Raw genomic sequence first — 25,586 nt, forward strand, 5'->3', positions numbered from 1 at the left:
GGAATATTGACAACATCTAAATAGAGGCCCTAATGAATAGCTAAACTGGGAATATAAGGAAATGTTTCCCTGACAGAGAACTACCTGAGGTGTAGCTCTCAAAATGTGAAGGATTGTTATGTATGTCCTAGATGTCTCATAGAAAAAACTTGGAGAAAAACTTGGAGGGTGGAAGATGGAGACAGGATGTGGGCAACAAGCTAGTTGCACATAAATAAAACCCATGTTATATTATTAGATTACTAAAGTCCAAAATCAGTAGGAATATAGTCATATAATCTATATGCTATTTGACCAACTCTTGTCCCATAAACTCTATAGGTTTGATCTGACACTTAAAATTTTACATTTAGACTCAGTGTTAAATACAAAGAACGTAAAGAATTATTTTCAAAAATCAAAAGACTCAAATCTATTAAATATTTTGACAGAATTGACACTAGGAAATGACTTAACCCACTTACAATGTGTTCAAATAACTATATGCTTTTAAGGTAAAGTAAAAATCTTTAACTCAAAACATCAAGGATCATTCATCTTATGAAATAGCAACATCATATATGACAAGAAGTTACAAATAATATTGAGTCATTTGATATTCTCTTGGTCTTGGAGGCAGTCATTGTTAGCGCTCTTTGCACAATATTTTCATTTCCAATTTATTGATATTTTATAATTCATTTTCCCAATCTGTGGAATGTATAGAATTAGACATAATCAGGATAATGAATAAAGAGAAAAAAAGCAAAATAGAGTACAATTGTATAGTTCGTGATCTTCTAAGGAAAGAGCAATCCAAATAGAAAAAACCTACCTCTTCTTTTCTCTTGGATTGTGCCTCTTTGGAAATTTATTTAATCTCCTTATATTAAATACAAATAAATAAAACTGGGGTTTTTTTAATGTTAAGGGCCATTATGGCTAATATGTAACCAACAGATTCTCAATTTGGACAATATGCAAGAATGCATCAAGTTTAGAAATAGTAATTTATGTATGTCAGTATAAGATCAAGGAACACACTTAGTTTCTTCTGGAGATACATTATAACAAAGGAGTAAATAAAATGTGATTAATTTTCTTACTGGAAGTACGTTAGCCTATTTCATTGACTTTTCTCCACCTGGTCTTCTCTCCTCAAACACTCATACAAAGCATTCGGCACGTACTGCAGAGTTCTGGCCTTAACAGTCAAAAGGTGTCAGTTCAAGTTTCAGCTTTTCTACTTAGTAGATCACTGAACTTGTGGAAACCAAGGAGCTATTTTGAACCTCAGTTTTTCTGTCCATAAAAGGGAAATAATGAAACTGGCCTTTAGTGAAATCAAATGGGTTTTTATGGGTAAATAGGTTAAACTATGTGAGAGCAGTTAGCAAAGTACACAGTGTCCTTAAAATAGAAGATATATTGTCTCTGCAGTAGAACAGTGATGTGTAAACTGAAGAAAAGAAAAAATGAGCAAGAGTGATCACAAAAATATAATAATCATTGTCATCAATCTTCAGATTTTTGTGGGAAATTATTTATAGGACCCCAAGGCAGACAAAGACACATAAATTGCAGAATCATGACTTTTAGGCCTCGTTACTGTTACCTTAATTTGAAAACCTGCTAATGAGAGCCACCACAACTCTCCTGCCTGTGAAGCTGGGGCTTTCTAGAGGAAAAATGAGCAGCAACAACAACAAAAAAATACCTGAGGATAAAAAAATGCCCCTAATTATAAACTTTAAAAATTTCTGAAAGTCTGTGTATCTAATTATATTCTCTCCTAAGAATTGTGTTTGATTCCAGGTTAGCTTTAAATAGATTATATATTAATAAATTACTAAGAAAATACCAGTAATAGCCCTGAAATTCATTGTCCTCAGTTTTTTGCTAAGGACATTGCCCCAGTTTTTGCTACTTGAAAACCTTCAGCATTTTGAACCCCCATAGAGGTTTAAGCTTTCATGAGGTCTCAGCCTATCAGCCTCCTGAGACTAGAGGCAAAGTTAGGGGCCAAGAGAGTAAGCTCGACAAGAGGCTCCACTGGACAGGTACTCACAGCCGGGAGGTGGCAAGCTCTGGTAGCTCCCACAGCAATGTCTGAAGAGGGCTCCTTTGGAAGAGTTTATAAATAATACAGTTTGGTACAGGGCTTCAGACAAAAATGGAAGCTCTGGCTGGGGAAGTCTCCAGTGGATGTTACATAAAATAAATGGAAGTTGCAATAAAATACAATAAGTGCTATGTCATAAATACTACATTGGAAGTACACAGCATAGCAGTGTGGTGAAAAACATAGGCCCTGGAGGAGTTCTACCTTCAAGTTGGCAGAGTGAGGTCTTCATGAACCTACAAATAACCAAATAACCAAAACATTGAGTAAATAAATAACAAATAAATAAAACTTTTGAAGTCTGGAAATTTGTCTAAGGGCATACAGAAAATGAAGTATCACTTACTTAGGAAAATCTAAAACTCAGTCAGAACAGCACAGTCTGTGGCAGCTGAACTTCACCCTACTCCTCCCCTTCCACCTCAGCTCTTGCCCAACTCAACTTGATGGAAGCTCCCCTCCAAGCAGGTTTTCCCGAGAGGACAGGACTCCCTCACCCCTAAGTTCCCAATCAAGGGTTATTTTATCTGGAGGAACAGGCAGCTAGCATTTCTTGTTAACCTTCCACCTCTAATCTGAAGAGGCTAAATTCCTGGTGAGGAAGTGGCTAACAGTTTGGGGGCTCCCTCTCTCCACTCAGCTCCCACCCACCGGATGCAGTTTCTACTCCAGGTGTGGCAGGCCTGGAATACTGGGACCTTAATCACTCCAGCTTGCTCCAAAGGTTCCAAGCCAATAAAGGTGAGTGGAGAAGACGGGAGGCTGCACCCAACCCAGTATTCAGAGTAGTGGCACAGAAATTTTGCTCGGGGAAGAGACAGTCCATAAGAAAAGAGAAGACATAAGTATCCTCCAATTATCTGAAACAGTATAAGGAAGTTATGCCAAAGTCTCCTCTAAATTTAGAGCAACAAACTAAATCATAAGCCAACTAGTTCACCAGTGAAAACCAGGGAAAGTGATAGTTACAAATAGCCTTCCTGGGATCATAAAAATTTTTAAAGGCTGACCTCAAAAATAACCCCTATCAAAAATTTATTTTGTTCAAACAAATGAATTGTTTTATTGAAAACAATAAAGCAATCAGCCAGTAATTCATGGAGCTTAATGGTTATAATGACTATGCCACAATATCTATATGGACACAAACATCCTCAACAAAATGCTAGCAAACTGAATATAGGAGCATATAAAAAGGATTACTCACCATGACCAAGTGGAATTTATCCTAGGAATACAAGTTTGGTTCAACATATGAAAACCAATGTCCTATACCATATTAATAAAAAAAGGAATGAAGCCACATGATCATCTCAACAGATGTAGAAAAAGGATTTAATAGAATTCAATACTATTTTATGATAAACACTCAACAATCTGGTAATAGAAAGGAATTTCCTCAACTTGAGGAAGACCGTCTGTACAAAACTCAACAGCTAATCTCCTATTACTGGTGAAAAAATGGAAAGCTCCCTCTTCTAAGGTCAGTAACAAGACAAGGATGTCGGTTATCACTATTTCTATTCAACACTGTACTGGAGATTTTAGTCAGCACAATTAGGCAAGGAAATTAAATAAAAGGAATGAGATTAAAAAGGAGGACATAAAACTTTCTCTATTTATAAATGACATGATCTACATATAGAAAACCCTAAAGCATGTATATACACACACATACACACACACTATTAGATTTAATAAATGAGTTCAACAATTTTGCAAGGTACAAGGTCAATGCACAAAAAAATCAATTGCATATTTTTTATACTAGCAATGAAAAAAATCTGAAAAGGAAATTAACAAAGCATTTCCATTTAAATATATCAAAAAGAACAAAATAATTAGGAATAAACAAAATAACTGCAATTTTTGTACACTGAATGCTATGGAACATAGTTGAAAGGAATTTAAAAAGTCCTGAATAAATGGAGAGAGATTTTGTGGTGATGGATTGGAAGACTCAATATTATTAAGATGGGAATAGTGTCCAAATGGATCTACATATTCAGTGAAATCCTTATCAAAATTCTAGCTTTTTTTTTTGCCATAATTAACCAGTTGATTCTAAAATTCATGTGGAAATGTAATAGGACCAGTGTAGGAGGAAAAAAGGCAACAACAGAAAGTCTTAAAAAAGAACAAAGTTGGAACACTGACACCTCTTAATTTCATAACTTACTAAAAAGCTACAGTAATCAAGATAGCTTCATATTGGTTAAAGATAGACATTTAGATCAGTGGAATAGAACTGAGAGACCAGAATTAAGCCATATACCCATGGTTAATTGATTTTAAACAAGAGTGTCAAGACCATTCAATGGGGAAAGAAGAGTCTTTTCAAAAATCATGCAGATACAAGTAGGCACCCACATACAAAAGAATGAATTCAGACCCCTACTTCAAGCCATATATAGAAATTAACTGCAGGGTTGCCTGGGTAGCTCAGTTGGTTAAGTGTCTGACTCTTGATCTTAGCTCAGGTCTTGATCTCAGGGTTGTGAGTTCAAGCCCCACATTGGACTCCACACTGGTCATGGAGCCTACTTAAAAAAAAAACAAAAACAAAAACAAAAAAAAAACCCCACAAAACTCCAAATGGATCATAGACTCAAATGTAAGAGTTAAACCTATACAACGGTTAGAAGAAAACGTAGGTATAAATCTTTGTAACTTTATTTTGGGAATAGACTCTTAAATATGACACTTGACGCCCAAGCAATCAAAAAAAATTAAAATGTTGGATTTCATCAAAATTAAAAACATTTATGCCTCAAAGGACAGAATCAAAAAAAGTGAAAAGACAACCCATGGCTTGGTAGAAAATATTTGCAAATCACATTTCTGATAAGGGACTTGTGTTTAGTAAATATAAATAATAAAGTTGGAATAACTCGATATGAAGAAGAAAAATAAACCAATTAAGAATGGACAAAGGATCTCAACAGACAGTTTTTCAGAGAAGGGATATAAATGGTCAATAAGCACATGAACAGGTTTCCAAAATTATTTGCCATCATGGAAATGCAAATCAAAACTCTAATGAACTAGCACTTCACACCCTCTAGGATGGTTATACATCAAAAGGACAGATAATAGTGACTGTTGACAAGGTTGTGGAGAAATTGGAACCCCATACATTGCTGGTAAAATAGTGTGGCTGCTTCAGAAAACAGTTTGGCAGTTCCTCAAATGGTTAAATACAGAGTTACTATACGACTCAAATCAGAAATGCCACTCTAGATATAGTCCCAGGAGAAATGAAAACATATGTCCACACAAAAACTTGTACACAGATATTCATAGCTTTATTGATAATAGGAACAAAAATGGAAACAACCCAAATGTTCATCAACTTGTGAATGAATAAATAAAAAGCAGTATACCCATAAGATGGAATATAGTTTTGCAATAAAATAAAATGAAGCACGGATAACATTGTACATGTGTCAACCTTGAAAACTTTATGCTAAGTGAAAGATATCAGTTACAATAGATAACATATCATATGATTCCACCTATGTGACTGTCAAGAATAGGCAAACATATAGGCATAGAAAGTAGATTAGAGATTAAGGCTGGAGAAGATTAGGGGCGCCTGGGTGGCTCAGTCATTAAGCATCTGCCTTCCACTCAGGTCATGATCCCAGAGTCCTGGGATCAAGTCCCTGCTCAGTGGAGAGTCTGCTTCTCCCTCTCCCACTCCCCCTGCTTGTGTTCCCTCTCCCGCTGTCTCTCTCTGTCAAATAAATAAATAAAATCTTAAAAAAAAAAAAATGGGACACCTGGGTGGCTCATTTGTTAAGCATCTGCCTTCGGCTCAGGTCACGATCCCGGGGCCCTGGGATGGAGCCCCTCATCGGGCTCCCTGCTCCGCCGGAAGCCTGCTTCTCCCTCTCCCATTCCCCCTGCTTGTGTTCCCTCTCTCACTGTGTCTCTCTCTGTCAAATACATAAGTAAAATCTTTAAAACAACAACAACAACAACAAAAACTATCTTAAAAAAAAAAAAAGGCTGGAGAAGATTAGGGAGTTGGGAGGTGATGGCTAATGGGAGCTAGATTTCTTTGGGGAATAATGTTCTAAAACTGATTGCAGTGATGGTAGCATGTCTGTGAATATACTGATGCCATTGACTGTGAACACTATGAATGAGTGAATTATATGGTATGTGAATTATATCTAAATGAAGTTATTAAAAAAGAACAGTCTGGAACTGGATTATATTGAAATTCCCAGTTCTCCAACTCTCTATGATTCTATTTCTTCATCTGTAAAGTGGAAATAATATTACTATCTACCACATAGAGCCGCAATGGAAATTAAAGGAATTAATGCATGCAAAGAACAAAGGACTTGTAACAGTCTGGCACATAGGAAGTGTACATACGTGTGTGTGTGTGTGTGTGTGTGTGTGTATGTGTGTGTGTGTTCTCATTATGCACAGGGTGTTAAGAGAAAACATAAAAGAGGCATCTAACTTATGGGTAGGGCAGTGGGAGAGGCTTAAAGAATGGCACAAAGTAGTTTTGAAAGATGAGCAAGGATTATCAAGGCATAGATAAAAGGGAAGGGATATTCAACAATGTAAAGAATATATGCAAAAGTATGCAGACATCAAGAATTTAAAGTATCCTATAAGCAAATAGGAATATTACCTGAAATAAATGAAATTGAAATGCAGAAAATTCCAGCAGCCTGTGTGTAAGGTATTCTTTTTTAAGAGCTCCAATTAGAAATTTGTTTGTGAAAGTGAGGTTAGCATGGTATAATTTAGATAATATGCATCAACAAGTTAAAGATATCATCATTACAACTCTGATCTAGCCTGAAGTTTAGATGAAATAGTTCTCATTTTTGTTATCGAAACAGTGTAATCAGTAAACATATCTCTGTATTGTCTACATATTTTGTTGTCTCTTCTGCTGATTGTACTCATCTTATGTGAGAGAAAAGGGAAAAAGGTGATTTTTGTAAACAAACACTTGAGGATTATATGCAAATGATGGCCCATGCAAACGATGTCATTTATAGCAACACTGGAATATGTGCTCACTTCAGTGCTGACTGAATAAAATCATCATGAGAACTGATGCATGACAATGGCTTGACGATGTCTTATTCTTTCTCATCACACCAAGTCTTAAGATGATAGTTGTCATGCAGACATGTGTGAGGATCTCTACTGCACGAGGTAACCATGCATGACCTAATGTTTTTCCTTTTGGAAGCTGAAACCTGAATTCTTGGACTAAACAATGAATAAATATTTCAGAGATGTGTTATATAATTTACTTCTGAAAAATAGATTTACTGCTTGTCTCTGGATATTTAGATATTGATAGAGTCATTTGCAAATTCAAAGATGTAGACAGCATGGGTCTATATTAACTTCCATAACTTCTGCAGTATTCTAACCAAAATTATATGAACTGTATTATACTTTACTTTGCAAATGGTTTTATACCACTGTATCTGAAAGAAACTAAATGTTAAGGTGACCTTAAAGTCTTAAGTTATCTTTCGCCAATAAATAGCTTTAGCATAGTTACAACAAACACAAAACCAGTCCTATATACAATTCCTCAGAAATGAACATGGGTATAAAAATAAAAAGATGAATAAAAATAAAAAGAATAAAAAACAGAGTTGTTTCTGATATAGATTTTACTCTTTGGAGCTATAAAGGATTCTATTAATGAAGTAATAATCATTAAAGCTTATTGATAATGTTACCAGCTAACCCTTAGAGCACACTTACTAATAAATCTTCTTCTTGGTATTTTAAAATCTCCTGTCTTCATGGAGCCCTCAAGATTCTTATCTGCACTGTTGTGATATGACTGAGACTTAGAGCTAATTAAATAACTTCTTCAGGTTATCTGTATGGTAAAAATAAACATTGAATTTGTGTTTGTCTGACTCCCTAACCACCCATGATGGAGTAACAAGTGCTAGACTAAATCCCTTGTTTAAAACAACTAGAAAACTGAGCAAAGAATGGAAAAAACTTTCAAACATTGGTTAGCAGGTAAAAAAGGATTTTGATGGCTAAGAGGTTGGAGACAACTAAATGATCCCAACAATCACCCCAGATTTCTGGCTGGTGGGGCAATTTCCATACTGGAGGCACAGGGATATAGATCCAAAACAGAGCTTATCAGCCTCCCTGAGTTTGAAATTAGAGATCTAAGTTTGGGAAGGCTAAGGTGGTTGGCAATTTAAGAATGTGTTCTGGAAAAGAGGGAGCTATCAAGGAGAATACTTGCAGAAATTTTAAGTCTTGTCTGAGTAATAGGTTGTAAATTCATACAGAGAAACTTTGCAAAGCTAGACAAAGAACGACAGGAAGCAGATCAAGTCCCAGAACTCATGTATGATGTAGAGACTTTTGAGAAAGATTTCACCTTGAGGGGAGGGGATCTTATTCTACCAAGACTTTAAAAGGATATATGAAAAGCATATGTTGATCTTTGAATTATGTAGCAATTAATAGATATTTAAAATATAACTTATATAGATGTGAAGTGGGATAGTCCCATGTATCTTGCTATTTTGTTGTCTTAAATGTTGCCCTGACCTCTCAAAAGGTCCAGCTTTTTATTAGGAAGATGCATATTCATCTGCCACCTCCGAACTTCAGTAGCACATTGATGTTGTTGCTGTTTTATTGCTGACCTAAATTAGCCTTGGGTAAACAGATGCAAAAAAAAAAAAAAAGTCACAGGAAGTTGTCTTTGCTTATGTTTTAGAAATCTTCCCAATCAGTAGGGAAAAACGGTTTTGAAGTAAAATGCAATAATTAGATTTCTCTTCACAAAGGAAATACATTTTGAGAAAACCTAGTGTGCTTTCCCAGTGCCTCTCAAAGAGCCATGGAGTTGGATGGCAGTGAGGAAGCTAGACCTCAAGTGGGATTCAGATTCTTTCACAGAAACAGGAACAGGTTTCGACCAATAGGGGACTGTTGATCAAATCACTATCCGTTGCACTAAATGGGATTCTAGGGTAGATTGAAATGAAAAGAGATACCTCCAAAAAGCATTCAACATGGGAATAGTTACTCATCTGTCAGCTTCTTGAACACAAACAGCTACTAAAATTCAGCTCTCTCTAGGGAGGTACGAGTTAGTCAAGGAGAGAACCACCATACTGCATGGAGGTCCCAGAAATGGAAAAATTGGTCAAGGAAAGGAAGGCAAATGCATACTGGTTCAGAATACACCCCTTGGGTTTTTTAATGATCAATTGAAATACAAAGCGGTTTGGGTTGTAAGGTGTTGTTTCATAGCATCTCCACATAAACTGTGTACTAATTATTTTAACCTGGTAACAAAAAAGCCATCATGCTGAAAACTGCACAGAACTTGTGATTCTTGCGTGTTTGAAATCTTTTAGCAAGGAATTTCAGGTACTCTGGGTGATGGAAGTTAGCGGGAGAAAATGAACTTTATATTTTTTAAGGATTTTTTTCTTGGGTAGATTTTTTTTTATGTCTTAGGTAGATTTTAAGGGTGTTTTTTTTTTAATTTTTCTTCTCTCTCTCTTTTTTATTTTTAACCATTGCTAATGGCATGACATTTGAAATGGGAAAATGGAATGTTCAAACCAATTGTTCCCCATTGGTTCTTATGTAGAATAATGTGCTCCACAGTTCACTTAAAAATAATAAGCTGTATGTTGTTCTGAACTACATGTAATCTCCAAGACCATGGTCAATAAAGCACTCGAGAAAATGAAGATTTGAAGCTAAATGGTCTGAAGTCTCTGGGGGAATAAAGAAGCAACCAATTAGCATTTGAAAGCAAGGTCTTTTACTTTTTTAAAAGTCAAGGAGAATAAAAAAGTGATATCACTCATCCAGAGCAAAGAGTTTGAAAAATATCTCACCTTTGTTTTATTAGTCCTTTCATATTTTAAGAATGACCTTTGGTTATCAACTCCAAGAACTAAGATGCATTTTAATACACATAGTATTACATTTGGGAACACAGCTAGAGTATCTCCTTGAGGAATGCAAGAATAAATAGGACCAATGTTATTTTTTGATATTCCTCAGTGACTTTTGCTCCATCCAATGAAGGATCTCACAGACAGAAGTGTCAGGGCTGGTTTAGACTAAGTATTCTGATTTATTATGTAATAAAATATAGCAATGAAAAAAAAACTTTTCTACAACTTTACATTTTCCAGTAATTATCAGAACCTACCTCTAATTCCTTAATATGTGTCCCCATAATTAATTCAAAACTGTAATTCGTATCCACAGTCCTGATAAGGGCTGGCACAGAGGTCATTTTTATATGCCTTATTATTAATTTTAATAACCTTTCAGGTAATCTTTATATGCTTATTAATTTGTGGAACATAGAATGTCGTCTTTGTAGCTAAAAGTTCAGACTTCTCTACATTTTGTAAATCCCCACAGATTTGTTTCTTGTTTTTCAATATCAGCACCTTTCTGCTTTCTGCTGTTATGTTTCTGCCCTCTATGCAGGAGATCTTTTCTTTTAAGTTTCCCACTGTGCTTCGTAATAAAATCAAAAGAAAAAGGTACATCCTTCAGAAAGCATTCAGCTCACTAGAAATAGAAAACCTGTCACCTTATTCTTAAAACCTTAGATCAGGCAGGCCAGTGGCAGAAAAAGTGAGTGTATTTTCTACAGAGGGTGTAGAGTAGGCTTAGTGAAATTATTAGGTACCTTGTTCTCTCCAGATCTCCTTTTAGGGAAGAGATCATCTTTGTTCAGAAAAAAAGGCTTGAGACTGTTGGGAGAAAAACTTTTCCTCTAACCTCTCAAGTTTGAATGTTTGAGAGCCTGTGCATTAACGTGCAGTAGGCAGATAAACAAGGGGTTATTGCTTCCAAAAGGAAAGTATGGAAGGTTCTATTGTTTGTTTAATGCTAAAGGGACTGAGAAGTCTTCTTCCTGGAATTTGCAGGAAACTCCCTTGGAGGAGGGTTAGTGGCATTTACACTTTCAGGAGGCTCTGCTTTAGTCAGATAAGGGAAGTTCAAATAAGATTTTAAATGTTTTCACTTTAAAATAATCTTTGTGCTAAAACTGTGATTCCCATCAATATGCTGACTAATGTTGAAGTGTGAATCAGAAGAAGAATGTATAAATTACTTTAGAAATAAAAAGGAATTTGAGGATATAGAGTGCGGAAAAAAAGAGAGAGAGGGAGAGAGAAAGAGATTGATTGATTGATTGAGACACCACCATGTGTTAAAAGATTAAGTTTTTTTTTTGTTTTTTTTTTTTCTGGTACCTGCCATGTAGTTTCTGCACCTTGTTCCTCATATCTCAAGCCTGTGAACACACCCGAATGCTGATGAAGGCAGTCTAAATTAACAGTTAAGAATATAGGGGCGCCTGGGTGGCTCATTCGTTAAGCATCTGCCTTCTGCTCAGGTCGTGATCCCGGGATCCTGGGATCAAGCCCCGCATTGGGCTCCCCGCTCGGCGGGAAGCCTGCTTCTCCCTCTCCCACTCCCCCTGCTTGTGTTCCCTCTCTCGCTGTGTCTCTCTCTGTCAAATAAATAAATAAAATCTTTTTAAAAAATAGTTAAGAATATATACTTTAGTATCAGACAACACCGGATTCAAATATCAATCTTTCTCACTAGTTTGTGAGCTCAGGCACATTATTTATCTATTCGATTCCCAAACTTCAGTTCTCTTATTTATAAAATGGCAATAACAGTACCAAAGTATTCCAAGAACTCTGTGAGGTGATGAACGTCAAGTGATAAGGGTGAGCCCAGGCCTCACACGCAAGCTTTTCATTATTGTTGGTATTTTTTATTGGCTTCCTCCCTTTGCCTGAAGTATGTTTTGAGCAAAAAAACATTCTTTTGACCCTGAGCTCACTTTATTCTACTAATTCTTTCTCATGTCAGTGTCTCAGACTAGTTCTGTCTCCCCTTCACTTTTTTTAATTTTCCAACCACTGAAATTGGGCTTCTATTTTGACTTCTCCAAAGAAAGTGCTTTTCAAAAGGTCGTCATGATCTTGTACTTGACAAATGAGATGGATGTTTTCAGGTTAACCTATTACCTACATTAGAATCCACGGCCAACTTACTCCTTGAAACCCTGTCCCCTCTTGAGTCCTCCAGCAGGGTCTCCTGATTGTCTTCTGACTTCTCTATTCCTTCTGCCTCCTTCACTGGGGTCTCTTCTTCCAGAATTCCATTTTTGACTCTTGGCTATACCTCAATGCTAAATGACTTCATTTACTTTCTTGAAAGTTATAAACAAATTTTTATTTCTAACCCTGGCCTTTCCCTCACACTTTAGACTGATTTATCAAACAAGTGTTGAGGTAAGTATTATATATTCAATGACAAAAACTTAGAAAATGTGGAAAACAAAAGTTAACAACAAATCATTCATAATTCCTCCATCAAAAACTTACCAATTTTAGTGTCTGTCACTAGCTAAACAAAACTAAGTTACTTTACCCATATTAATGGAGATAATTATAATTCTAAACTCACAGGGCTATTGGGCATAAATATACAAAAAGCAATTGAAAAATGCCCAGCATATAGTAAGTCGTATACAGATGTTTGTTGCTATTATTACTGCTATCATTATTTTTCAAATTTTAAACCACATACTGCTATGGACTGAAACTTCATGGGTGGAAGCTTAATCCCCAGTGTGATGGTATTTTTAGGTGAGGGCTTTGAGAGCAAATAGGGCATGAGAGAGGAGTCCTCATAAGAAGAGACACAAGAATGATGATCTCTCTGGTCTCTGCCAAGTGAGGTGGGGCAACCAAGCCCCTCATTAGACACTAAATCTACTGACACCTTGATCTCGAACTTCCTAGCCTCCAGAACTGTGCCAAATAAGTATTGTTTAAACCACTTAGTTCATGGTGATTTGTTATACCTTGAATTAAGACACACACACTCACCGGTAGTTTTGTACATTTCCTTCCTATTTAGCAATATATTCATGAATATTCTTAATGTAAATAAATAGGTTTTATACAGCAGATGTGATCAATATCTCCCCCCCCAGCTACTTGATGAATTATCTTTATACGTGCTTCAAACTTCCATTAATTTATCCACCCTTGTATATAATTCCCAACATGGCAACTGAAACTCAACATTTTTCTTTCTCGTTCACTGAAATATATGGGAATGCAAATGAAAGCAATGCTTTTAGAGTGATATTCTTAATCTCTCTAGAAGACTAACAAAAACAAACCAATCCCAAACTTAAAAAATGTTATTCTTGGTTTAAGAAAACAACCTGCGGCCCAGCTCTGAGCAGAGGGCTAGGTGCCAGGGGTCAGAGACACTGAGGTTGATGACTGAATGTGCTGTGTATTCGTTGATCACACAGATACTTTAAAAAAAAAAAACAATCTGTAATTGTTGAGCATCTCCTTTGTTTTCAAGTTCCCACTGCAGAAGTTGCCATGAACATTCTTTTAGATACATACTTGTGCTTATTTATGATTACCCTCTCAGATGTAAAATTACCAGAAGAAATAATATGAAAATTTGAAGACATTTGCCTTCCTACTGTGAATTTGTTTTCTTGAAAAGCTGTTGCAATTTTAACTCATATAAGTGGTGTATAAAAAGGCCTGTTTCTTCACATGCTTGTTGATAAACATTAACATTCTTTTTTCATCTTTGTCAATCTGATGAGCAATAAATAACTCATCTTATTTTAATTTTTGTATTTTCCAAAGGTGTATTAAGAGAACAAAACTAAATAGTTCACCCTCAGTGTTTGCTATTGAATTTTGTCCCTTTAAAATATAATCTTAAAGATGATAATTTTAATGATTGCAGTTGCTTCCAATAAGTATAATTTCCCTTTTAACTGACTATATGAGTCACAAATATGCAGGAAAAAAAAGAAAGTACAAATTTCCATGCTTTCTTCTATTAAATTTGAATGTGTATATTAATTTTGTATTCAGGATTCTAGGTTTTTACAAAATAGTACCTTTGATTCCAAATTGAACATTCACCTTGAGGACTTTAGTCTACTGATTGAAAGTTTTAATTCATTTAATAGAATTGTAATACATACCCCAAACAAAAAAACATTCGTGGAGGGTCTCAGAAGTCCATACTTTTCTGAAGACTGACGCCTCCACTGAGGGTCTCTAGGATGTATGGTATAGCATTACATCACTCCTCACTAAATACTTACAACCTCACATTCAGTATATCCTTGAATCCCATCAGCTGTACCTTCAAGAGTTACTGACAATCCAATTTCTTCTCATCAAATCCATTTTCCTACCAAGTTATGATCAGCTCACTTCCGGTTGACTGCAAAGGACTCGTAATTGATCTCCTAGCTTCTGTCTTGTTCCTTCCAATCAATTGTCAATAGTAACTGTCTACTGTCTAGTAAACTGTCCTTCCCCTGCTCAGAACCCAACTGGCTGCCCATCTCAGTGGAATTAACAGCTAAAGTCATTACGAGTTTAAAGGCCCTGTTTAGGTTCCGTCTGACACACACCCATCACTTCTCAGACATTTCCTATCTGACTCTAGCTCCCTAGGTTCCTGACTTACTAGTGTCCCTCTGTCTCTCCAACATGTCAGAGAAATGCCTGCCTGAAAGATTTGCACTTACTCTTTTTTCAGTCTGGAATGCTCTTTCCATAGAGGCTCTTCCTGATTGAAGGTACTGCCTTTTCTCATACGCTTTTTGTTCTCATTATTTGATTAATTTTCCCCTGCAGTACTTATCACCATCTGACATAACATATATAATACTTTATTTATTGTCTATCGCTCCCATTATGATGTAGGTCTAGAAGGATAGACATGTCTGTTTCTTGTTTGCTTTATTCACTATCATATTCTTAGTGTATGCCCAGCATTAACACTCTTTTGAATGACTAAATAAAAATCTGAATTTCTGCTGTTTTCCTGAAGTAATATTATTTTGGTTAAAAATACCACTAGCCAGGGGTACCTGAGTGGCTCAGCTGGTTAAAGCATCTGAGTCTTGATTTCAGCTGAGGTCATGATCTCAGGGTCGTGAGATGGAGCCCTGCACCCTACTCCATGCTGGGTGTGCCTGCTTAAGATTCTCTCTCCGCCCCTCTCCACAACCCTGCTCATTCTCATGCTCTCTCTCTCAAAAAACAAAACAAACAAGACACTAGTCATAAACATTCCGAGTTTAATTTTATATGGCTTTCACTATATTCTGATATTTAATTGGAGTTAGTTTGCATTTATTAAATGCTTTTATATCCTGATGAAAAAGGAGTCTTATCATAAGGTTTTGCTGACATTTATTAACCTTACTGTTCTTGGCAATATTTTAACAAGAACATGATATATCAACCAGAGAGTTTGTAAATATCATCATTCTGAAGTCAAATGTTACCAAGTCCTTCAGTTTAATATTTTTGTAGACTTCTCACATTTGGTATAGCCACTCACTTCTTACAGCTGCAATATGCTATATCTCAAAACATGTTCTTTGATACTTTTTCTTGGGATAACTGCACCTATGAAGTACTCTGCACCTAGTAAACTTTTAACAATATTTATAGAACAGAATTGACTACAGCATATGGCTATTCACTTAGGTGTTAAGTTGAGCAAAATAATGAAGACTTGGGCCAAACAAACAAACAAAAAATATTATCTAGCAGTCAGAAAGCAAACTGAGAGTCTGGTATTTCTAAGTTTATATATGACAATCATATGGTCCATAAAATCTTAGTCTCCTAAAATGTATTTTCAAATGCATGCTAGGGAAAATCAATAAATGAGAATTAATGTACTTAAGATTGTTGTGATTGCATATTGTCCTTGGTAACTTTGTGTTCCCAGTTACCACATTCTATATTTCTTTCAGATTCTCATGAAACCAAAATGAACATTTTTTTTTGTTTCATTTTGCCACTCTCCATTTAGCTGTAAGGCACTAAGATGTAACCATTTCATGATTTGAAAGCAATGTATAAAATCAAATATTTCATTTTTAAAATGAATTACTTTGCATACTAATAACCTTAACTTTATGTTCAATTTAAAGTATTTTTTATCATTTAAATAATTGCTTACAAAATAGGAATCAGAAGCAATAAGATACGGTTTTAGGAAGTTAGAATGGCTTTTTTTTTTAAGATTTTATTTATTTGTCAGAGAGAGAGAGAGCAAACACAAGTAGGGGGAGCAGCAGGTAGAGGAAGAAGCAGGCTCCCCGCTGAGCAGGGAGCCCGATGTGGGGCTCGATCCCAGGACCCTGGGATCATGACCTGAGCTGAAGGCAGGCACTTAACCAACTGAGCCACCCAGGCATCCCTAGAATGGCTTTTTAAAGTTACTTCTATGATTTATAACTTGAACGTTGAATGACAAAAATACTTCAGCAAGGATTTTGAAAGATACGTTTAATGCATATTTTCTAAATATTTGCTCCTCCATAAAATCTTTTTGCAAAAGCTTCTTTAGAGACATTTTCATTGCATAGCCCTGTGGCTGCTTTTCTTTTCTCCATGCAACTCAGATATTCTTTTCCTTTACACTACCCAGATTGCTTATTCCTCTGTAGATGTTGTTCATGTTTGTTTTACTATCCTGGTATCTTGATATGTTTTTAATAACATATTCCATACCATTAGCCTTTGTAACTTAGAGAAGTTTCAAATGTTCATATGTTGTCTATAAAAAATAATGATGCTTTTGCAAGCAGAATGGTGGTCATTAGTTTTGCCCATATGAAAGTGGAATGTGTCATCCCTAAGCAAAATACAAGCTCACACTGTGCATAAAGACAACTCTTGTTTGCTTCAGGCAGGAGCATGTTTTATGGGGGGAAAAAAATTTAAGCAGGCCATTAAGAAATATTCTTGTTCCCTTTTAAATGTCTTTGAGCTGCACGTGTGAGCAGAATTGTAAGGAATTTCTAGTGACTCATTCCTAGTTTTGGCCATCCTGGTGTTCTGTGAAGTTGTGTCTGTTAAAACCTCTATAAACAGCTCTTAGTAAAGCCTCAGCAATAGAGCTTGTCGCTTGTACCTATCAGAAATGTCAGATGCTTTTTTCCAACTCTATCACTAGCAAACAATATTGCATAGTTATTAAAATATGGGAATTAACTACAAAATCTGCAAGTGGCAAACAGTGTTGTAAATCAACTAAGCAATTAGCATGAGATTTTTTAAGTGACTGAATACAAATTCAGAATTATGAAGTTATTATCTAATAACCCAACAAGTGATGTGAATAAATCCTTGCTAATATGAAAATTATCAAACCACTGAAATACTCTTTTCTACAAGTAGGTCTGTGGATCCTCATGCTAATGCAGTTAGATTGATAAACTACAAGCATTCTGTGAAAGCTTTGTTTATTCCAGTTGCTGAGGATTGTGCTTAGAGAATCTGTCATCCAAATGATCAGCAAATCGAAATCTGCAATTTGTTTTCTCTTAATAGGCAGACAGGTTTTCACCAGCTTGAACTCTGTTCTATTAATACTCTTTGAAACTAATTGCTGAAAAATGAATTTTAAGGGCAAGATTTTATCATTTATTCCCTCTTCCCCCACCCCCTCACCCCACCATCTGTATAATAGAAGACTCAAAGACACCTGTATATGCTTTGGAAATATATGTTAAATAGGCACAGGCTATAATCTTCTGTCATTCATCTGCATTGTTGCAAAGGACCCCTAGACCTTGCTTCTGCCACAATTCATTCTATACTCTGCTCTCAAAATTACTTTCTGATTATGCTGTTTCCCTTCCACAAAGTTCCACTTTCTGCCAAATAAAAGGCAAAAACCTTAATATGGCTTCAGTGCCCTCCATTATCTGGTCTCACTTAACGTACTTTCTCCTTATTTTTGTTTATATTGCATTATAACGCCCATACAGAAAAAAGCTCAGACCATTAATTAATGAAAAATAAAGTAACAACCAGGCAACCACTGTCCAGATCAAAAAATAGAATGCTGCCATGACCAAAGGAGCCAGTTTTTCTTGTGCATCTTTCTGATCATATCCTTCCCAGCATCTCAGAGCTAGTCACCCAGAGGTGATCACTTCTTTCATTTTCTTTATTGTATCTCTACCTGCATGTGAATCCTTAAATACACTGTTAACTTACCTGTTTATGAATGTTACGAAAATGGAATCAGACTGTTTTCTGCCAGGATTGCTTTTTTCACCCAACATTATTCTTTTAAAAGTCCATTTGTGTTAGTGTATAGCTCTAGTTTCTTAAATTTTCAGCCGTTTAGTATTACATTGCATCCATGTACCACAGTATATTTATCTTTTCCACATTGATGGACATTTGGATTTTTATTATTTCCAGATTTGGGCTATTACAAACGATGTTGCTATAAACATTCTTGGGTATATATTTTGGTGCCCAAGATTCTCTAAGTGTTCATACCCAAGAAGTGAAATGATTGGAACATTTCTGTACATATCTTCATGCTAGATAAATAATTATGTAACACTCAAAAACAGGCAAAACTAATTTGCCTATAAATATCTCCATTCTCTGCTAGATATGTCAAGATGTGTTCTAAAGTGTTGAACCAATTTAAACACCCAGCAATAGTGAATGACTTACTCCTGTTTCTTCATATCCTTAGCAATATTCGGGATTATCAGACTACCTCTCTTTCTGCTTCTCATCTCTTTACTCTTGATTTGGGATTTTCTAGTTGTTTATTCCTTTGCACTATGGGTATTAATTCTGAACTCTTACAGGTCACTAATTCTCTCTTCATCTGTTTCTAATCTTCTGTTTAATACAGTCATTAAATTCTTAACTTCGGACATTCTCTTTACTAATTCTTAAATTTCTGTTTAGTTCTTTTCGAATTGTGTAATGACACTTCATGTGGTTTCTCATTTCTTGTCAATTTGTCCCAGATGTCTTTTAGCATAGTAACATAATTTTTATAAAATGTATCTGAAAATTTCAGTATCAGAGTCCTTGAAAGATCTATTCCTGTTGTATATTATTTCTGCCATTTGTATATATGAAATAGAATTTCATTTTACATGATATCTTTGACTTTTGTTTTGAACATTGTATTCAAACAATTACTTAAAGGAATAATGTTAAGACCTAAAATGCAGATACTTTCTCCAGAGAGTATTGTGGATTTATTTTTTTTCTGTCAGGCATCTGGAGTCTCTTCTAGTCTCCTACCACTTTATATAGCATTAAAATTCGAGACAAACTATGGAGACCTAGATTTTCATCCAAGGGTTGAAAAATTTGAGGTCCAAAGAAATGAAGTTGAAGTAAAATGATACATGATGACTTTCTGTTCTGTAACTTACTGTGTGATCTTGAATTGAGACTTTTGTTCCTAATTTTTCTTATCTGTTAAAATGGTACATAGCCAGTAATTCCCAAAATGATGGTTTTCTTTTTTTTTTTTTTTTATAATTTCCATTGTGTTTCTCTGGTGTTTTGTGTGTAATAGTTACGATGTGTGTTGCTTTTGTTTTATGTTGTATTTTTTGAGTATATGGCTTTTTCCAGACTATGATTATTTTGAAAGTGGTGGCCATGACTTTCTACAATATTGAGTATACTGGGTACTACACTCCCTATATTGAGTATAGTAACTTGATCCTGTAGCTGCTCAATTCATGTTAAATAGGTAAGTCAATGAATGAATAAATTTTGGAAATAGGTACATAGACACCAAATTCAGTATTGCCATAAAGAAGGGAAAGTATCTTTTCTACTATAGGTCCTAGACCTTCAATCTGATTTCTATTGCTATGTTTACCTGTCCAATATATTGGCTGATTGTCCTCATAAAGCACAACTGGTCTATGTTAGGATTTACAAATAGTGATCCGAATCTGTTAAAGAGCTTAAAAACAAAGCCTAAAAACATCTATTCAGAAGAGAAGTGATAAGATGTAATAAAGGTTTATTTCAGTCATAAAATTTAAAAAGCATGTTCATTAATAATTCATCAATCCTCTGTAAAAGAGCCCTTAGGATAACCATTTTAACTCTATACCTTTAATCAATTCTAGCTGATTTTTCTAGGACCAGATTTTGTCAACAAACCTTTGAAGGATCCATTTGCTGAGGTATTTACTTACAATATTGGAATTGAAAGTAATTTTGAGAGGAAAATTTAGCATATTAAGGAAATATAATTTAGCATATTAAACAACTGTTCTAATGAGATAGGAGTAAAAATGAAAAAAAACAGTATTTCATATCAAAGCATACATTGGGGTAATATTTTTGCCACACAGATCATTTAGTTTTGTAATACATTTAATTAGTATTCTTAATTGTTTAAGTGTCATCCTGAAGAGTGGTATTCAGCTTTCTGTTTATTAAATTGTGTTTAACTTCAGAGGTCTATTAGATTTTGAAGACCCTGGATAAATAGAGAATACATACGATCCAAAATTACTGGTAAAGGAATCAGTCAAATAAGTCTTTCATGAATCCTCCTTACTTTGGTTTGTCAATAAATAGATGTTTAAAATATAGACTAATTCTAACTCTAAAATTCCAGAATTTCCTAATATTATTTGCATGCTTCTGAATATGATCTTCTTTTTGGAATTTATTTAATTCATTCTGATTCTAATGACCTCATGGCCTACTTCAAAGTATTTATACATTGCATAGTAATTGGCTAGATCTATATTTTGTCCATACAACTGAATGTTCAGTAACAAATTCTGCCAATTATCTGAGAGATTATTATACATCTTAAAATATATAAATATTTAGAATCATCAAGATGTTCTGTATTTTACACATAATATTAAAGGATTGATTGAGTTTTCACTTTTCTCTCATTTGATATCATTTAGATTAAACAGATCAGTATTACTTGAAATTTTTATTCATTTTCAAAACCTCTCTTCTATTGATCTATCTATCAGTGTTCATTAGCATCATATACTACTGTAATGGAAAAACAATCAGGAGCTTGACAACAAAAAAAGATCAAAATTTCTTTTTTTCTTATGTTCTAGAATCCTAGAAAGTTATGGTCTGGTATGGCATTTCACATCTGAAGGGCATAGGCTTCTTCCATCTTGTTTCTCTACTCTGTGTGCTTTAAAACAGTTACCAGAGCCCCAGCCATTATGTGTTCATTCCAGCTGGAAAGAAGGAGGAAAGATGAAAAAACAGTTGCACAAAGTACCTGCTTACATTGCATTGGTCAGAATTAGTCACATGGTCTCACCTTGCCTAAAAGGAGACTGTGGATTGTCTTTATTCTCAGGTGCTAATATAAAAATATAGATAGATAGATAGATGATAGATAGATGATAGAGATATACATATGCATACACATATGCATATACATATATATAATTAATGAGGAAGAGAACAGCTATTGGGGAACAAATAGCAGTTACTCCTTTATTTATTTACTGATTTATTTTACTCTAAGGCAAGATATAAACGGTTGACCAAGACCAAATTTTTAAAAAGAGAAAACATCACTAGTTTAGAAAACCAAAATTTAAAAAAAAATACTACAAATACCATAATATCAGCATAGTTGTAGATGAGCATCAAACTTAGAACTGATTTTCTGGGTGTCCAAAGTGGAAAGGGATACCAAAATAATTAGTTATCTTATTTTAATTATTTAGAAGAGGGCATTACTGAAGCAAAATGAAGTGCTCTTGGCTCTGAACAATACAAAAATTTATCTCATGGTAATATTTTAGGGGAAAACTGAATGTTATGGTGGACAATATTGCTATAGTAGATACAGTGATTTTATAAGACACTTTGGGTCTTTGACTAAAAGCCAAAGTATAGTATTATTTTACATCTCAGTGAAGGTTCACCTGTGAGTCTCTAAGGAAAAATGATCCAAGGATAAAATCTTTGGGTTTTCTGGCTTAAATCCAGAATAGATTTTAAACTGCCCAGAGGGCTAGATAGCCATATATATGAACGGTTATCTGTAAATATTACTGTTCTGAGAGGTTTCTGAACAAATTTAGGAAATTAAGGAATAGATTATCTAATTTTCTATAGTCTGCCAGCATGTTTCAAACCAATTGAGCTTTCTTAACACCAGGTGTTCTAAAAAGTGAAAGGAGCCTATTTGTTAACTGTAAGAGGACAAAAACACAAAATGATAAAAGAGGTGGAAGCAGACACCAATTTGCTAAATTTACTAAATTACACAGTTTACCAAAAACTTAAGTGAATTTCTCATAGCAATCGTAGAGAAGCTATTTTTGCAATGAAATGTGTGGTTATATCCACATTTCAAAATTACTTATCAAATAACTCCCAGTAAATGTTATGTTATAAATTTTAGTTAAATTATGTTTCTTAGAACTTTTTGTTCTTTTCAGTGAGTTTATGCAGAGTTTATCTGTGACGTGGATGGAACTAGAGGGTATTATGCTAAGCGAAATAAGTCAGAGAAAGACGAGTATCATATGATCTCACTGATATGAGGAATTTGAGAAACAAGACCTAGGATCATAGGAAAAGGGAGAGAAAAATGAAACAAGATGAAACCAGAGAGGGAGACAAACCAAACGAGACTCTTAATCTCAGGAAACAAACTGAGGGTTGGTGGAATGGGGGGGGTGGGAGGGATGGGGTGGCTGGGTGATGGACACTGGGGAGGGTATGTGCTATGGTGAGTGCTGTGAATTGTGTAAGACTGTTGAATCACAGACCTGTACCTCTGAAACAAATAATATATTATATGTTAATAAAAAAAAAAGATGGTCAAAAGTACAAGCTTCCAGTTACAAAAACAAGTCATGGGGATGTAATGTACATGTGGTAACTATAGTTAATAATACTCTATTGTATGTTTTTGGAGTTTCTGAGAGTAAATCTTGAAAGTTCTCATCAGAAGAAAAAAATATCTGTAACTATGCATGGTGATGGATGTTAACTAGACTTACTGTGATCATTTTACAATATATGCAAATATCAAATCATTGTGTTGTACACCTAAAACTCAATATAATGTTATATGTCAATTATACTTCAATAAGAAAATAAAAAGTAAATTATTTGGCACATGGAAAAAAATATTATTTTACATATTTTTGACATACATAGATAATAAATGCCTCAGGATACAATAAATTTATGGTTTCTTAAATATAATTTTATAATTGATGAATTGTAGATTAGTCCTATAGTGACAAGAAAAATGAATTCATGGCCCTTGAAGTTTTATAGTCACTTTCATCTAATACTTGATATAGTAGTAATTAAATGAGAGATGAAAAGAAATTCAATGATTAAACATTGTTCAATACCATCACACATTAATAACACATATGTTATATTTGTAAGTTAATTCTCTCAAAGTTCAAAAGCAATTTTTAGGCTGTGTCTAAGCAAAACTCTTTGAAGAATTAATTTTTGCTTTTGGGGAGCACTATAGATTGACATCAAGGATTTCTCTTATTTCCATGTAGGAAGAACCTTTTGTAATGGTCTCTGAAAATGTCTTGGGTAAGCCGAAGAAGTACCAAGGCTTCTCCATTGATGTTTTGGATGCCTTATCTAACTACCTGGGTTTTAACTATGAAATTTATGTTGCACCGGATCACAAGTATGGAAGCCCACAAGAAGATGGGACATGGAATGGCTTGGTAGGAGAACTAGTCTTTAAGGTAAGGATTTATTTATCTATCTACCTATCTACCTATCACCTCTCCAATGATTGAACCATAACTCCTGGAAGCTAATTTCATATAAAATAAGTGCAAGGCAGAGCATTAGGTGGTGATGTTGAATGCCAAAGTCAGCAAAAGTTGCAGCCAGTACTATTTTATGAATTTTGTGTAGAGAAAAACTGATGAGAAAAATAAAGATGAATTTTAAAATATATCTTATAATAGAAAAGTGTCTATAAAAAAGTCCTTACTTTTGCCAAATTTACACCCCATTTTGTCAGTATATGATACACAATGAAGTCACAATGTAATTTACAAACACAATTTGTATCATTGTTTTCTTTAAAAGAAAATGCAATGTTATTTGCAAAAAAATAAAACAATTAGGGACTAATCATTTAGTTTCAGGATCTAAGTAAGGTAGATATATCCTTACTGATATATTTCTCCTTGTTTAATTTTTCAAAGAGGTGCTTAAACTTCTTTATTTGTTTATCTCTATTTCTGTCAGTTTTTGCTTCATTTTTTTTTTTTGAATCTCTGTTATTAGGTGCCCACACCTTTATAATTATTATGTCTTCCTGATAAATTTTTGGATAGTTGGGTTCAGGTTTATAATTCACTATTTGATTTATATATGTCCCATTTTTCTCTCTGTTCTTTCTTTTTTTGCCTTTCTTTCGGTTAATTGAATATTTTTAATACTTGACTTTATTTCTTCTTTTGACTTCTTACTGTATCTCTTTGTATTGCTGTTTGTGTGGTTAGTATAGAGATTATAATATATATTCTTAATTTATAACATTCTATCTAGTTTAGTATCATACCACTTCACATTTTTAAAAAGGCATAAATTTGTAACAATATAATTTCATTTATACCACCCTATCCTTTATGCTATTGTGGTCATAATTATTATTTCAGAACTCCACAGTAAAATATAATAGTTTTTTAATTTAAACTTTCAGTTCTCTTTTATAGATATATAGAGAAAAAAGTTTCTGGTATTTAACCATTTATCCATTATTTCTAAGGTTTTTCACTTATTTCTACATATCTGAGCTCTTATCTGCCATCATTTACTTCAAAAGAACTTCTTTGGAATGTCTTGAAGTGTAGTCCTATAAGTGCCTTTCACCTTTTTATTTTTTTTACCTTAAAACATCTTTATTGTCCTCAGTTTTGAATGATATTCTTAGTATGTATGAAACTCTGAGTTGACAGTTTTTCTTAATGTTAATCATTTTATAGATGTCTTTCTATAGTCTTTTGCCAAATATTGCTTCTGATGAGAAGTTAGACATCATTTGTACTTTTGTTCCTTTTTTTAGTGTGGGGTGGCCTTTTTTACATTTTTTTAAAATTTTTGATGTTTTGATGTGTAACTATGATCTGCCTACGTGTGGTTTTCCTTGCATTTATACTCCTAGGGATTCACTGAGCTTCCAGGATGTTTCATAAAATCTAGTAAATATTGACAATTCTTTCCATAGTTATTTTTTTCTACTCTTTTCCCTTTCTCCTCTGTCTTTAAGACTCAGGGAATATTCAAGTTAAACCTCTTAATATTGTCTCTACTGAGGTGTTATTTAATTTCTTAAAATATTTTTACTCTGACTTTTACATAAAATCATTTATCTTGATTTGCTTTCAAGTTTACTGATTCTTTCTTCTGCAATCTCCAGTTTTCTGCTACATTCATGTAGTAAATTTTTATTATTTTAGGTAGCTTATTTTCCAGTTCTAGAATTTGTTTTTTTAAAAATAATTTCCATTTCTCTTCTGAGATTCCACATCTTTTTATTATGATCATCTTTTCTTGTAAATCTTTCATCATACTCATAACAG

The 25,586-nt window shown here is 34.3% G+C and overlaps 1 protein-coding gene across 5 annotated transcripts in view; it reads left to right on the forward strand.

Moving 5' to 3' along the window:
• Positions 1-25,586, forward strand: part of GRID2 (glutamate ionotropic receptor delta type subunit 2) — a 1,431,476-nt gene that overhangs the window by 1,065,532 nt on the left and 340,358 nt on the right. For all 5 annotated transcript variants that reach the window (XM_027599851.1, XM_027599852.1, XM_027599850.1 and 2 more), the window contains exon 10: positions 23,538-23,735. In XM_027599851.1, coding sequence (XP_027455652.1) covers positions 23,538-23,735 — 198 coding nt within the window. The remainder of the gene's footprint in view (positions 1-23,537; positions 23,736-25,586) is intronic.

The sequence above is a fragment of the Zalophus californianus genome, chromosome 2 (genome assembly GCF_009762305.2).
Source record: "Zalophus californianus isolate mZalCal1 chromosome 2, mZalCal1.pri.v2, whole genome shotgun sequence".
In the NCBI taxonomy this organism is placed as follows: domain Eukaryota; kingdom Metazoa; phylum Chordata; class Mammalia; order Carnivora; family Otariidae; genus Zalophus; species Zalophus californianus.